The sequence below is a fragment of the Labrus mixtus genome, chromosome 10 (genome assembly GCF_963584025.1).
Source record: "Labrus mixtus chromosome 10, fLabMix1.1, whole genome shotgun sequence".
Classification (NCBI taxonomy): Eukaryota; Metazoa; Chordata; class Actinopteri; order Labriformes; family Labridae; genus Labrus; species Labrus mixtus.
Window position 1 is genome coordinate 10,990,611 of NC_083621.1, and position 13,845 is coordinate 11,004,455.

Below are 13,845 nucleotides of genomic sequence, written 5' to 3' on the forward strand. Positions count from 1 at the left end.
TTGTAATGTTTATGGGCTAGAAAATGTGCTCACATGAACAAGGTTAGCATTGTTGCCATAATACAACAAATAAGCTTTTCCTAAAATCTTTCATTGTTTTCACACTCTTTGTACTCGAGTATAGCCCAAAATGTCTTATATCAAAAATTGTAAATAATGCTCATTGTGAACTAAAAGCCATGAATTGATATATCAGCACGTACCTTTTCCTTATTAGGCAAAGTCTGAGTTCTGGTAAAAGTGTCTCCTCCATTAATACTGATGAGTTCAGCATCTGCAGGTGGAAACGGTGCGGGGAAAACCACTACGTCACTCTTGAGTGTGTCTGAGCTGAAACACACGTCATACTGCTGAGTAGATTTGGAGTAAGACCAGCTCCCGTCAGGGTGGGTCGTGATCATTGGGGCTCCGTACCTGCTGAAACTGCCGTCTGTCCTGTGACATTTGACAGCTATTAAAGTGATGAGGCTGAGCAGGAAGATGGCTGACACCGACACTATGGCGATGAGCAGATACAGGTTTAAATCAGAGAAGCTCTCCTCCTTTATGGTCACATGTCTGAACTGAGTCTGGATGTCAGCTGCACTTTCAACCACCACCACATCAATAGACACAGTAGCTGACAGGGAGGGTTCTCCATTATCAGAGACCAGCACCACCAAGGGGTGAGTTTTCAGGTCATTGTCACTCATTCTCCTCTTAGTCCTGATCTCTCCGGTGCTGGTTCCGATCCGGAAGAGATTGTTTCCTTTGGGCTCAGAGAGGTGATAAGAGAGCAGCGCGTTGTATCCAGAGTCTGCATCTACAGCCCTGATCTTTGCCACAAAGTATCCTGCTTCAGCAGAATAGGGGATGCTCTCACTGTTGACGGAGCCATGCTCAGAATAGGGCGCGAGGATAGTTGGATTATTGTCATTTTCATCGAGGATCAAAACGTTCACAGTCACGTTGCTGCTGAGCGGAGGAACACCAGAGTCTGTGGCCTGAACTTTAAACTGAAACGTTGTTAACTCCTCATAGTTAAATGACTGCAGACTGACTATATCTCCAGTCTCTGAGTTGATGTTTACAAAAGATGAAGTTGGAATAGATCTTGGATAACCATCCAACAATGTATAAATCAGTTTTGCATTATTGGTCAGATCAGGATCAAAAGCACTTATGGTATAAATAACGGAGCCAGTAGGACTGTTTTCTTTCACATAAACATTAACCACTGGCTCCATGAAACGAGGAGCATTATCATTAACATCAGAAACATCAACAGTAATGACCCTGACACTGGACAGAGGAGGACTCCCTTCATCTGTGGCTGTAATGGTGACATTGTAAAGAGAGGTGTTTTCTCTGTCTAGGGGTCCATCTACTACTAATGAATAGTCGTTTTTGTAGTTGGACTTGAGTTTGAAGGGAACAGAGCCCACCACCTTACAGTTAGTCACACCATTGTTTCCTCCATCTTTATCACTCACTGTAACCAAAGCAACGATGGTCCCTAACTCTGCGTCTTCTTTTACTGGTGTCATGAGTGACGTCACAGATATGTCTGGGGCATTGTCATTCACATCAATTATTTCTATCAGCAGTTTAGCATGTGCACTGCGGGGAGTGGGGCCTTGATCCTTTGCTTGAACTCTAACCTCATAAGCAGGTGTTTCTTCATAATCTAATGTTCCCTTCACAGTTATTTCTCCTGTTTCTGAATTAAGATTAAACATGTCCGCGGGATCAATATTTCCTCGTTTGACCAATGAATACAGGATCTTACTGTTTAATCCCTCGTCTAAATCTGTTGCATTCATTTTGATTATTATTGCACCGTAGTTGGAATTTTCTCGCACACGGACTTTATACAGTGATTTAGCGAAAATTGGTGTGTTATCATTCGCATCTATTACATTTATGTTTATCTGCAATGTTCCCGATCTAGCAGGTTTCCCTCCATCTACAGCAGTCAGAATAAGTTTGATAACAGCCTGTTTCTCTCTATCTAAAGCTTTCTGCAGCACTAACTCAGCAGACACTCCGTGTTCTCCTCCGCTCTGCACATCGAGTGAGAAATATTCATTTTGGCTCAGCTTGTAGCTCTTCACTGAGTTGCTGCCTATGTCTGCATCTTCTGCTACTGGGAGAAGATACCGTTCTCCCGGTGACATTGATTCAGAGATATTTAAGGAATACGACTGTTCAATAAAGTCTGGTGCGTTATCATTGGTGTCCAAAACTGTTATCTCAATGCGGTGAACACTCATAGGATTGCTCAAAACAGCCTGTATTCTTAGCGAGCATTGAGCCGTGTTCGGACAAAGCTCTTCTCTGTCTATTCTGTCGTCAACAAAGAGGTTCCCGGTTCGTAAATTCACATCAACATATTTCTTACTGTAACTCGAAACAATACGTAGATCCCTCGTCTCTGTATCTTGTAAATTCAGGTTAAGATCCTTTGCAATATTCCCCACCACGGTGCCTTTGTTCACCTCCTCAGATATGGAGTAAGATAATTGCGAAGCACAGCAGTCACAAAGACAAAGCAGCGCAACGATGTGAATCCAAGCATATTCCTCATTTCCCATCTTTGTATCAAAGACACTGTATCCCGCTCGCCGTGTACTTCCAGTCAATGTATAGATCCGACATAAACAGGATTTCCCAGCGTCGGCAACAGCAACCGTTCTCCCCACAAGCCGAGAGTCTGAATACAGGGAGGGCCGATATCGACTTTACGTTATCCGTGCAGGGAGGAGTTTTACACATAATGTTATAAACATAGCTGTGGTCTCCAGCGACATCGTGTGGTGGGTTTCAGTCAACTCATTATAAATGTTTTAACAGTTACTGCCAGAAACTTGTAGTAAATTCAATCGTTTTGTATATCTAATTACTATGATAGTTGTTATATTTTCGCTTTATGTAGAAAACGCTATTTGATATTATGATATAACATAATTCTTTACATGTCAAATCAGTTCATTTTTTAATGCAAATCTAAAAATGTATATTTACCCATTCAAGGCTTTTCAAAACCCATTGCGGTTCATAAAGAAGAAAAAACATTTTAGCTAATGTTACGCAAAATGAAAACTCTATTAAGTATTTATCAATGTCTAATAGTTCATTTGCCAAGCCGATTGTCCCTATCTTGACCCCTTTATACCAAAAGTGGAATTGTTGACAACATAAAGTTACAGAGAGCTCACAGAATCCAAAGGCTTTGGAGACTCATTTCAGCACCAAGGAGAGCGCTGCAAGAAACCCTCAAAGAGACAACGTACGGATATGATGCCAAGGGGTGACTCTATGAAGTTATCCAGCATATAATACACAAGATGTGGGGATGGTACTCTGTGTTCAAGTTGTTACAAAGGTTGTTGCAAACTTCCATCACCGATTTTAATGTTTATGGGCTAGAAAATGTGCTCACATGAACAAGGTTAGCATTGTTGCCATAATACAACAAATAAGCTTTTCCTAAAATCTTTCATTGTTTTCACACTCTTTGTACTCGAGTATAGCCCAAAATGTCTTATATCAAGAATTGTAAATAATGCTCATTGTGAACTAAAAGCCATGAATTGATATATCAGCACGTACCTTTTCCTTATTAGGCAAAGTCTGAGTTCTGGTAAAAGTGTCTCCTCCATTAATACTGATGAGTTCAGCATCTGCAGGTGGAAACGGTGCGGGGAAAACCACTACGTCACTCTTGAGTGTGTCTGAGCTGAAACACACGTCATACTGCTGAGTAGATTTGGAGTAAGACCAGCTCCCGTCAGGGTGGGTGGTGATCATTGGAGCTCCGTATCTGCTGAAACTGCCGTCTGTCCTGTGACATTTGACAGCTATTAAAGTGATGAGGCTGAGCAGGAAGATGGCTGACACCGACACTATGGCGATGAGCAGATACAGGTTTAAATCAGAGAAGCTCTCCTCCTTTATGGTCACATGTCTGAACTGAGTCTGGATGTCAGCTGCGCTTTCAACCACCACCACATCAATAGACACAGTAGCTGACAGGGAGGGTTCTCCATTGTCAGAGACCAGCACCACCAAGGGGTGAGTTTTCAGGTCATTGTCACTCATTCTCCTCTTAGTCCTGATCTCTCCGGTGCTGGTTCCAATCCGGAAGAGATTGTTTCCTTTGGGCTCAGAGAGGTGATAAGAGAGCAGCGCGTTGTATCCAGAGTCTGCGTCTACAGCCCTGATCTTTGCCACAAAGTATCCCGCTTCAGCAGAATAGGGGATGCTCTCACTGTTGACGGAGCCGTGCTCAGAATAAGGCGCGAGAATAGTTGGATTATTGTCATTTTCATCCAGGATCAAAACGTTCACAGTCACGTTGCTGCTGAGCGGAGGAACACCAGAGTCTGTGGCCTGAACTTTAAACTGAAACGTTGTTAACTCCTCATAGTTAAATGACTGCAGACTGACTACATCTCCAGTCTCTGAGTTGATGTTAATCATTGTCGAGAGTGGTAGTGAATTACTGTTGTTGTGTAACAATGAATAGCTCACCTGACCATTTTGACCGATGTCAGCGTCAGTTGCTGTAACTGTTTTTATAACTTCTCCTACTGGACTGTTTTCTTTCACAAAGACATTGATAATGTTTTCTGTGAAAAGAGGTTTGTTATCATTCACATCTGAGAGGTGAACATTAATAACGCTCGTGCTTGAGAGAGGTGGGCTGCCCTCATCTGTAGCAGTGATGCTGATATTATATTGAGATGTTCTCTCTCTGTCAAGAGGACCGTCCACCACCAGAGAATAGTAATTCTTATAATTTGACTCTAACTTAAATGGGACATCATTGGAGATTTTACAGTTTACCATCCCATTTTTTCCTCCGTCTTTGTCAAACACTGAAACAAGTGCAATGGCGGTGCCAATGGAGGCGTCTTCTTTTACTGTGTTTAACAATGATGTAACTGTGATTTCAGGGGCATTGTCATTAACGTCCAAAACTTCAATCAATAATTTAGCATGTGAAGTGAGAGGAGAAGAAGCTCCATCACTGGCCTGTACTCTGATCTCAAAAGCAGTGTTCTCTTCAAAGTCGATATTTTCTTTATTCGTTACAGTTCCAGTATTTTCATCTATAAGAAATAAATCAGTTTGCTTTCCCTGGTCTATTTCAATGAAAGAATATGATACTTTACCGTTTAGGCCTGCGTCTAAATCAGTAGCGTTCAGGGTTATTACTGATGTTCCAATCTTACCGTTTTCGTAAATGCTGGCTTTGTAAAGTGTTTGGCTAAAAACTGGAGGATTGTCGTTACTATCTAAGACGTTGATTAATATATTCGTACTTCCAGATTTCGCAGGAGTTCCTCCATCAATGGCAGTCAATGTGAGCCGGATCACAGACTGCTTTTCTCTGTCTAAAGCTTTCTGAAGTAGTAATTCGGGCGTCCCACTTTCCCCCCTCTGTACAGCAAGAGAGAAGTATTCATTCTGACTAAGCTTGTAGGTATTTACTGTATTTTTGCCCACGTCTGCATCATGAGCTCGTTTCAATAAAAACTTTGCTCCGGCTGCTGTGATCTCTGTTATGTTAATAACCTGTGACGTGCTTCGAAATAACGGGGAGTTATCATTTACATCGAGGATTATTATTTCTATCCGGTACAGTTTTAACGGGTTATTGATAACTGCTTCTACACTGAGAGAACATTTGGGTTCGTCTCCGCAGAGTCCTTCTCGATCTATTCTCTCATTAACATACAGGACACCAGTCTTTAGGTTTACCTCGAAGTATTTAGTCTTTGATCCAGCAACGATCTGAAACATGCGGGACTCCAAATCCTGCACATTGATGTTCAGATCTTTGGCGATATTTCCAACAACAGTCCCCAGGTTTACCTCCTCTGAGACGGAGTAAGAGAGCTGCCCAGACACCGAGTCCCAGTAACAATCCAGCAGCACGACCAAGAGATATATCCACACAGAGCTCGTTCTTCTCGGAAAAATCATTATTCCACTCATCGGGAACAGGACGTAGGATACACGATTGAGTACGTTTCAACAACCCAGAGGTACAGATCACAGAAGAAATAGTCCAAAGAAATAATTTGACATTTTGGCCAACGAACCAGACGACTGCTCTTTGTCGTCCTACCTCTCTTTGTAACAAAGCCCATCGACACATCATCCGCTGAATCTGGGAGGAGCCCGAAGCTTTAAAGACGGAGTTTAAATGTGATGGTCTGCAGCGTCCCCATGTGGACACCTGTCTTAACTACATACTATATCTAACAAAATAACACAGGCACGTAGTTACCGTTCTAATTTCCCTAAACGTACAGCAATACAAAAATCTTAAAAACCAAGTTATAAACAGAACCGTTCAGTTCAATAATAACTTAATTGCATACCTACAATTTCAGTGTTACATGAAGAAAAAATGTTTCTCTTCGAGAGCATATGAAGTAAAAAAAAGCTTTACAAATGTGACTGATTAATATGGATACATTTTTTTTCCTTTAAAGGAAAGAACAATTTTACATTTGCGTTAAAAACGTTGATGCGAATATACATTTTGGAAATGTGTAATTATTACTGAAGTATATTGCCAATTGTAACGTGATTATATTTGAAAGGCCGTACACTCCAGCAACGTTTGGTTTTGGATTATCTATGTTCAAGGAAATTCAAGCAAGTTTAGCAAGTTGAGTTCAGCACCACGGATAGCGACTCGCACGAATGCCAACTCAGAAGAGAAATATTACAAAATGACATCATGGGATTGTCTGGCACTTTAAACAAAACTGTCAACATTGGCACTTGGTAATATGAAGGTGTAATTTCAGATAAAGAGCAAGGAACCTATAATGTATCAGCCAAACATTTCTCTTAAAGTTGAAGTATTAAAAATATATCATATTGTTCAAAGGTTATAAACAATTATGTGACTAAATGTTATTGACAATCGCCCTTCACTCCAGCAACACTTTGTTTTAATTTATGTCCAAGGATTTGATATCAAGTTAAACAATTTGCGTTCAGTACCACGGATAGCGACAAACAATAAATATCCACTGCCAAAAATGAGTGAATCTTAACTGCATCCGTAGATTTAAAGCAAAGCGAGTTTTCACAATCCCACAACAAACTCAATATTCAATCCTTAGCAGAAATGAGATCACTACAGAGACCTTTACATCAACACTTAAAAAGTATATCGTGTGATGTATGCTAAACTTCGAAAATTCATTAAGTTGATCTATGTTCTTACCTGTTCTTTGTTGGGTAAAGTCTGAGTTCTGGTAAAAGTGTCTCCTCCGTTTATACTGATGAGTTCAGCATCTGCAGGTGGAAACGGTGCGGGGAAAACCACTACGTCACTCTTGAGTGTGTCTGAGCTGAAACACACGTCATACTGCTGAGTAGATTTGGAGTAAGACCAGCTCCCGTCAGGGTGGGTGGTGATCATTGGGGCTCCGTACCTGCTGAAACTGCCGTCTGTCCTGTGACATTTGACAGCTATTAAAGTGATGAGGCTGAGCAGGAAGATAACTGACACCGACACTATAGCGATGAGCAGATACAGGTTTAAATCAGAGAAGCTCTCCTCCTTTATGGTCACATGTCTGAACTGAGTCTGGATGTCAGCTGCGCTTTCAACCACCACCACATCAATAGACACAGTAGCTGACAGGGAGGGTTCTCCATTATCAGAGACCAGCACCACCAAGGGGTGAGTTTTCAGGTCATTGTCACTCATTCTCCTCTTAGTCCTGATCTCTCCGGTGCTGGTTCCGATCCGGAAGAGATTGTTTCCTTTGGGCTCTGAGAGGTGATAAGAGAGCAGCGCGTTGTATCCAGAGTCTGCATCTACAGCCCTGATCTTTGCCACAAAGTATCCTGCTTCAGCAGAATAGGGGATGCTCTCACTGTTAACGGAGCCGTGCTCAGAATAAGGCGCGAGAATAGTTGGATTATTGTCATTTTCATCCAGGATCAAAACGTTCACAGTCACGTTGCTGCTGAGTGGAGGAACACCAGAGTCTGTGGCCTGAACTTTAAACTGAAACGTTTTTAACTCTTCATAGTTAAAAGACTGCAGGCTGACTATATCTCCAGTCTCTGAGTTGATGTTAATCATTGTCGAGAGTGGCAGTGAATTACTGTTGTTGTGTAACAATGAATAGCTCATCTGACCGTTTTGACTGATGTCAGCATCAGTTGCTGTAACTGTTTTTATAACTTCTCCTACTAGACTGTTTTCTTTCACAAAGACATTGATAATATTTTCTGTGAAAAGAGGTTTGTTGTCATTGACATCTGAGATGTGAACATCAATAACGCTCGTGCTTGAGAGAGGTGGGCTGCCCTCATCTGTAGCAGTGATGCTGATATTATATTGAGATGTTCTCTCTCTGTCAAGAGGACCGTCCACCACCAGAGAATAGTAATTCTTATAATTTGACTCTAACTTAAATGGGACATCATTGGAGATTTTACAGTTTACCATCCCATTTTTTCCTCCGTCTTTGTCAAACACTGAAACAAGTGCAATGGCGGTGCCAATGGAGGCGTCTTCTTTTACTGTGTTTAACAATGATGTAACTGTGATTTCAGGGGCATTGTCATTTACGTCCGAAACTTCAATCAATAATTTAGCATGTGAGGTCATCGGTGAAGAAGCTCCATCACTGGCCTGTACTCTGATCTCAAAAGCAGTGTTCTCTTCAAAGTCGATATTTTCTTTATTCGTTACAGTACCAGTATTTTCATCTATAAGAAATAAATCAGTTTGCTTACCCTGGTCTATTTCAATGAAAGAATATGATACTTTACCGTTTAGGCCTGCGTCTAAATCAGTAGCGTTCAGGGTTATTACTGATGTTCCAATCTTGGCGTTTTCGTAAATGCTGGCTTTGTAAAGTGTTTGGCTAAAAACTGGAGGATTGTCGTTAATATCTAAGACGTTGATTAATATATTGGTACTTCCAGATTTCGCAGGAGTTCCTCCATCAATTGCAGTCAATGTGAGCCGAATGACAGACTGCTTTTCTCTGTCTAAAGCTTTCTGAAGTAGTAATTCGGGCGTCCCACTTTCCCCCCTCTGTACAGCAAGAGAGAAGTATTCATTCTGACTAAGCTTGTAGGTATTTACTGTATTTTTGCCCACGTCTGCATCATGAGCTCGTTTCAATAAAAACTTTGCTCCGGCTGCTGTGATCTCTGTTATGTTAATAACCTGTGACGTGCTTCGAAATAACGGGGAGTTATCATTTACATCGAGGATTATTATTTCTATCCGGTACAGTTTTAACGGGTTATTGATAACTGCTTCTACACTGAGAGAACATTTGGGTTCGTCTCCGCAGAGTCCTTCTCGATCTATTCTCTCATTAACATACAGGACACCAGTCTTTAGGTTTACCTCGAAGTATTTAGTCTTTGATCCAGCAACGATCTGAAACATGCGGGACTCCAAATCCTGCACATTGATGTTCAGATCTTTGGCGATATTTCCAACAACAGTCCCCAGGTTTACCTCCTCTGAGACGGAGTAAGAGAGCTGCCCAGACACCGAGTCCCAGTAACAATCCAGCAGCACGACCAAGAGATATATCCACACAGAGCTCGTTCTTCTCGGAAAAATCATTATTCCACTCATCGGGAACAGGACGTAGGATACACGATTGAGTACGTTTCAACAACCCAGAGGTACAGATCACAGAAGAAATAGTCCAAAGAAATAATTTGACATTTTGGCCAACGAACCAGACGACTGCTCTTTGTCGTCCTACCTCTCTTTGTAACAAAGCCCATCGACACATCATCCGCTGAATCTGGGAGGAGCCCTAAGCTTTAAAGACGGAGTTTAAATGTGATGGTCTGCAGCGTCCCCATGTGGACACCTGTCTTAACTACATACTATATCTAACAAAATAACACAGGCACGTAGTTACCGTTCTCATTTCCCTAAACGTACAGCAATACAAAAATCTTAAAAACCAAGTTATAAACAGAACCGTTCAGTTCAATAATAACTTAATTTCATATCTACAATTTAAGTGTTACATGAAGAAAAAATATTTCTCTTTGAGAGTATATGAAGTAAAAAAAAAGCTTTACAAATGTGACTGATTCATATGGATACATTTTTTTTCCTTTAAAGGAAAGAACAATTTTACATTTGCGTTAAAAACGTTGATGCGAATATACATTTTGGAAATGTGTAATTAGTACTAAAGCATATTGCCAATTGTAACGTGATTATATTTGAAAGGCCGTACACTCCAGCAACGTTTGATTTTGGATTATCTATGTTCACGGAAATTCAAGCAAGTTTAGCAAGTTGAGTTCAGCACCACGGATAGCGACTCGCACGAATGCCAACTCAGAAGAGAAATATTACAAAATGACATCATGGGATTGTCTGGCACTTTAAACAAAACTGTCAACATTGGCACTTGGTAATATGAAGGTGTAATTTCAGATAAAGAGCAAGGAACCTATAATGTATCAGCCAAACATTTCTCTTAAAGTTGAAGTATTAAAAATATATCATATTGTTCAAAGGTTATAAACAATTATGTGACTAAATGTTATTGACAATCGCCCTTCACTCCAGCAACACTTTGTTTTAATTTATGTCCAAGGATTTGATATCAAGTTAAACAATTTGCGTTCAGTACCACGGATAGCGACAAACAATAAATATCCACTGCCAAAAATGAGTGAATCTTAACTGCATCCGTAGATTTAAAGCAAAGCGAGTTTTCACAATCCCACAACAAACTCAATATTCAATCCTTAGCATAAATGAGATCACTACAGAGACCTTTACATCAACACTTAAAAAGTATATCGTGTGATGTATGCTAAACTTCGAAAATTCATTAAGTTGATCTATGTTCTTACCTGTTCTTTGTTGGGTAAAGTCTGAGTTCTGGTAAAAGTGTCTCCTCCGTTTATACTGATGAGTTCAGCATCTACAGGTGGAAACGGTGCGGGGAAAACCACTACGTCACTCTTGAGTGTGTCTGAGCTGAAACACACGTCATACTGCTGAGTAGATTTGGAGTAAGACCAGCTCCCGTCAGGGTGGGTGGTGATCATTGGGGCTCCGTACCTGCTGAAACTGCCGTCTGTCCTGTGACATTTGACAGCTATTAAAGTGATGAGGCTGAGCAGGAAGATGGCTGACACCGACACTATGGCGATGAGCAGATACAGGTTTAAATCAGAGAAGCTCTCCTCCTTTATGGTCACATGTCTGAACTGAGTCTGGATGTCAGCTGCGCTTTCAACCACCACCACATCAATAGACACAGTAGCTGACAGGGAGGGTTCTCCATTATCAGAGACCAGCACCACCAAGGGGTGAGTTTTCAGGTCATTGTCACTCATTCTCCTCTTAGTCCTGATCTCTCCGGTGCTGGTTCCGATCCGGAAGAGATTGTTTCCTTTGGGCTCAGAAAGGTGATAAGAGAGCAGCGCATTGTATCCAGAGTCTGCATCTACAGCCCTGATCTTTGCCACAAAGTATCCCGCTTCAGCAGAATAGGGGATGCTCTCACTGTTGACAGAGCCGTGCTCAGAATAGGGCGCGAGAATAGTCGGATTATTGTCATTTTCATCCAGGATCAAAATATTCACAGTCACGTTGCTGCTGAGCGGAGGAACACCAGAGTCTGTGGCCTGAACTTTAAACTGAAAAGTTTTTAACTCCTCATAGTTAAACGACTGCAGGCTGACTATATCTCCAGTCTCTGAGTTGATGTTTATCATTGTCGAGAGTGACAGTGAGTTACTGTTACTGTCTAAAAGTGAGTAACTTAACTGGCCGTTGTTGTTGAAGTCAGCATCAATTGCAGCAACTGTTTTAATCACTGTTCCTACTTTACTATTTTCTTTTACATAAATGTTTATCGAATGTTCTGGGAAATGCGGTGCATTGTCGTTTACATCAGAAATGTAGATAGTAATAACACTGGTGTTTGAAAGAGGAGGACTCCCTTCATCAGTAGCAGAAATCGTTACATTGTACTGAGGAGTCACCTCTCTGTCTAGATGTCCGTCAACCACCAGAGAATAATAGTTTCTGTAATTTTTTTCTAATTTGAATGGGACTGTATTCAAAATCTCACATTTCACCTCACCATTTTTGCCACTGTCTTTGTCCAGAACGGATGCAAGTGCAATAGCTGTACCTACACTGGCGTCCTCATTCACTGCTTTAAGTAGGGACGTCACAGTGATTTCAGGAATGTTGTCGTTTACGTCAATGACCTCAACCAGCACCTTACTATGCGCAGACAAAGGAGGCTGGGCTTTGTCTCTAGCCTCAGCCCTGATCTCGAAAGCTTTTCTTTCCTCATAGTCGATATTGCCTTTCACTGAAATGACCCCCGTGTCTGGATCAATTTGGAAAACATCAAGAATATGATCCTGATCTTTGCTTCGAAGAGAGTATACTATTTCACTGTTAGTACCTTCATCAGCATCCGTTGCATTTAAGGTGAAGATTACTGTACCAATCGGGATATTTTCAAACGTCTGAACTTTATAGAGAGTACGACTGAACACTGGTGCGTTGTCGTTAATATCTAATACATTTATTTCAATTTCTGATGTACCTGAATTTGATGGTGTTCCTCCGTCTACAGCAGTCAATATGAGCTGCATATATGATTTTTTCTCGCGGTCCAGGGATTTTTGCAGCACTAACTCTGGAGATGTACTCTCCCCTCCCTTGTGTGTCGCAAGGCTGAAGTACTCGTTTGGACTAAGCTTATACGCACTGACACCATTTTTTCCCACATCAGCATCAGTCGCCTCCGATAACGCGAACCTAAACCCAGGCAGAGTATTCTCTGCAATGTCTAAAATTTGTGAATTTGTGCTAAAAGATGGAGAATGGTCATTCACATCTTTTATTTCTATTTCAACTCGGTAAAGTTTTAACGGATTGTTTATCACAGCTTCCACACTAACAGTGCACTTAGGCTCCCCTGAACAAAGCTCTTCTCGGTCTATTCTCTCGTTGACATAAAGAAACCCGGTCTTAAGATTTACTTCAAAGTATTTCCGCTTAGATCCTGTGACAACCTGAAACAAACGGGACTCCAAATCCTGCAGATTGAGATTCAGGTCCTTGGCGATGTTTCCGACATTAGTCCCGGGGTTTACCTCCTCCGAGACGGAGTAGGAGAGCTGCCCAGACGCCGCTTCCCAGAAACAACCCGAAAGCAACAACAGACATGTAACAGTATATTTCCTGCTCCTTGGAAAATGCATAACTCCACCGTAAAAGGACAAATAATACATCCACAGCGAGTTCATGCCATAGAATTGGGAGATCTAATAAATCTTTAGTCCGAACTATAAGGATTTTCTTATTCCTCTCAGCGAAGAGTCCATTATGCCGCCCCTTCTTTCGCCGTGTCTCTTTGTGATAAAACATCCACAGTCTGCCTTTTACTCGGGGAGGAGCCTCTTCATTTCTGTGCTACGGTCTACAGCGTCACTGTGCGGTAACTTGAACGAACTGCACAAGTTGTAAACCCCCAAATACACCTCTTCTCTCAGAGACGCTGGCAACACTTCGATACCAAATGCTATGTCAGTTTTCCACAAGGATTCGGATACAAAGCAAATGCGATATTTCAAAATTTGGGGACAGCCTCCTATTTCATACAAAAAAAAAACATCAAGTGTGGATTCAAGGTCGAAGTTAGAGTTATACAAATCAATTGTAAAAATAACTCATTATATAGCTGATATAAAAACCAAATAAGGGTCAAATGATAGCATCGGTTTACATGGTCACACACACACCTCAGGAATACGTTAAACACGTACCTCTTGACATGTTTTCAGTTAAAAGTCAAA

General features: G+C 41.3%; 3 protein-coding genes across 17 annotated transcripts in view; all 3 read right to left on the bottom strand.

Annotated features, from left to right (window-relative positions):
• Positions 1 to 13,845, bottom strand: part of LOC132981979 (protocadherin alpha-C2-like) — a 173,709-nt gene that overhangs the window by 55,253 nt on the left and 104,611 nt on the right. The window contains exon 1 of one of the 15 annotated variants that reach the window (XM_061048169.1): positions 7,232 to 9,902. The exons of 13 other annotated variants lie outside the window; for them this stretch is intronic. In XM_061048169.1, coding sequence (XP_060904152.1) covers positions 7,232 to 9,622 — 2,391 coding nt within the window. In that variant the 5' untranslated portion in view covers positions 9,623 to 9,902. Of the gene's footprint in view, positions 1 to 203; positions 2,699 to 7,231; positions 9,903 to 13,845 lie in introns of those variants that run through there. One more of the 15 variants, XM_061048179.1, reaches the window with a different exon arrangement.
• On the bottom strand, positions 3,559 to 5,970 carry LOC132982550 (protocadherin alpha-10-like). Its single transcript, XM_061049105.1, has one exon. The coding sequence runs from the start codon at positions 5,968 to 5,970 to the stop codon at positions 3,559 to 3,561; it is 2,412 nt and encodes an 803-aa protein (XP_060905088.1).
• Positions 10,861 to 13,631, bottom strand: LOC132982551 (protocadherin alpha-3-like). The gene has a single exon (XM_061049106.1). The coding sequence runs from the start codon at positions 13,294 to 13,296 to the stop codon at positions 10,861 to 10,863; it is 2,436 nt and encodes an 811-aa protein (XP_060905089.1). The 5' UTR covers positions 13,297 to 13,631.

Bases quoted from the DNA above. Each gene is read 5' to 3' on its own strand.
- LOC132982550 (XM_061049105.1), bottom strand. From the start codon at position 5,970: ATGATTTTTCCGAGAAGAACGAGCTCTGTGTGGATATATCTCTTGGTC.
- LOC132982551 (XM_061049106.1), bottom strand. From the start codon at position 13,296: ATGAACTCGCTGTGGATGTATTATTTGTCCTTTTACGGTGGAGTTATG.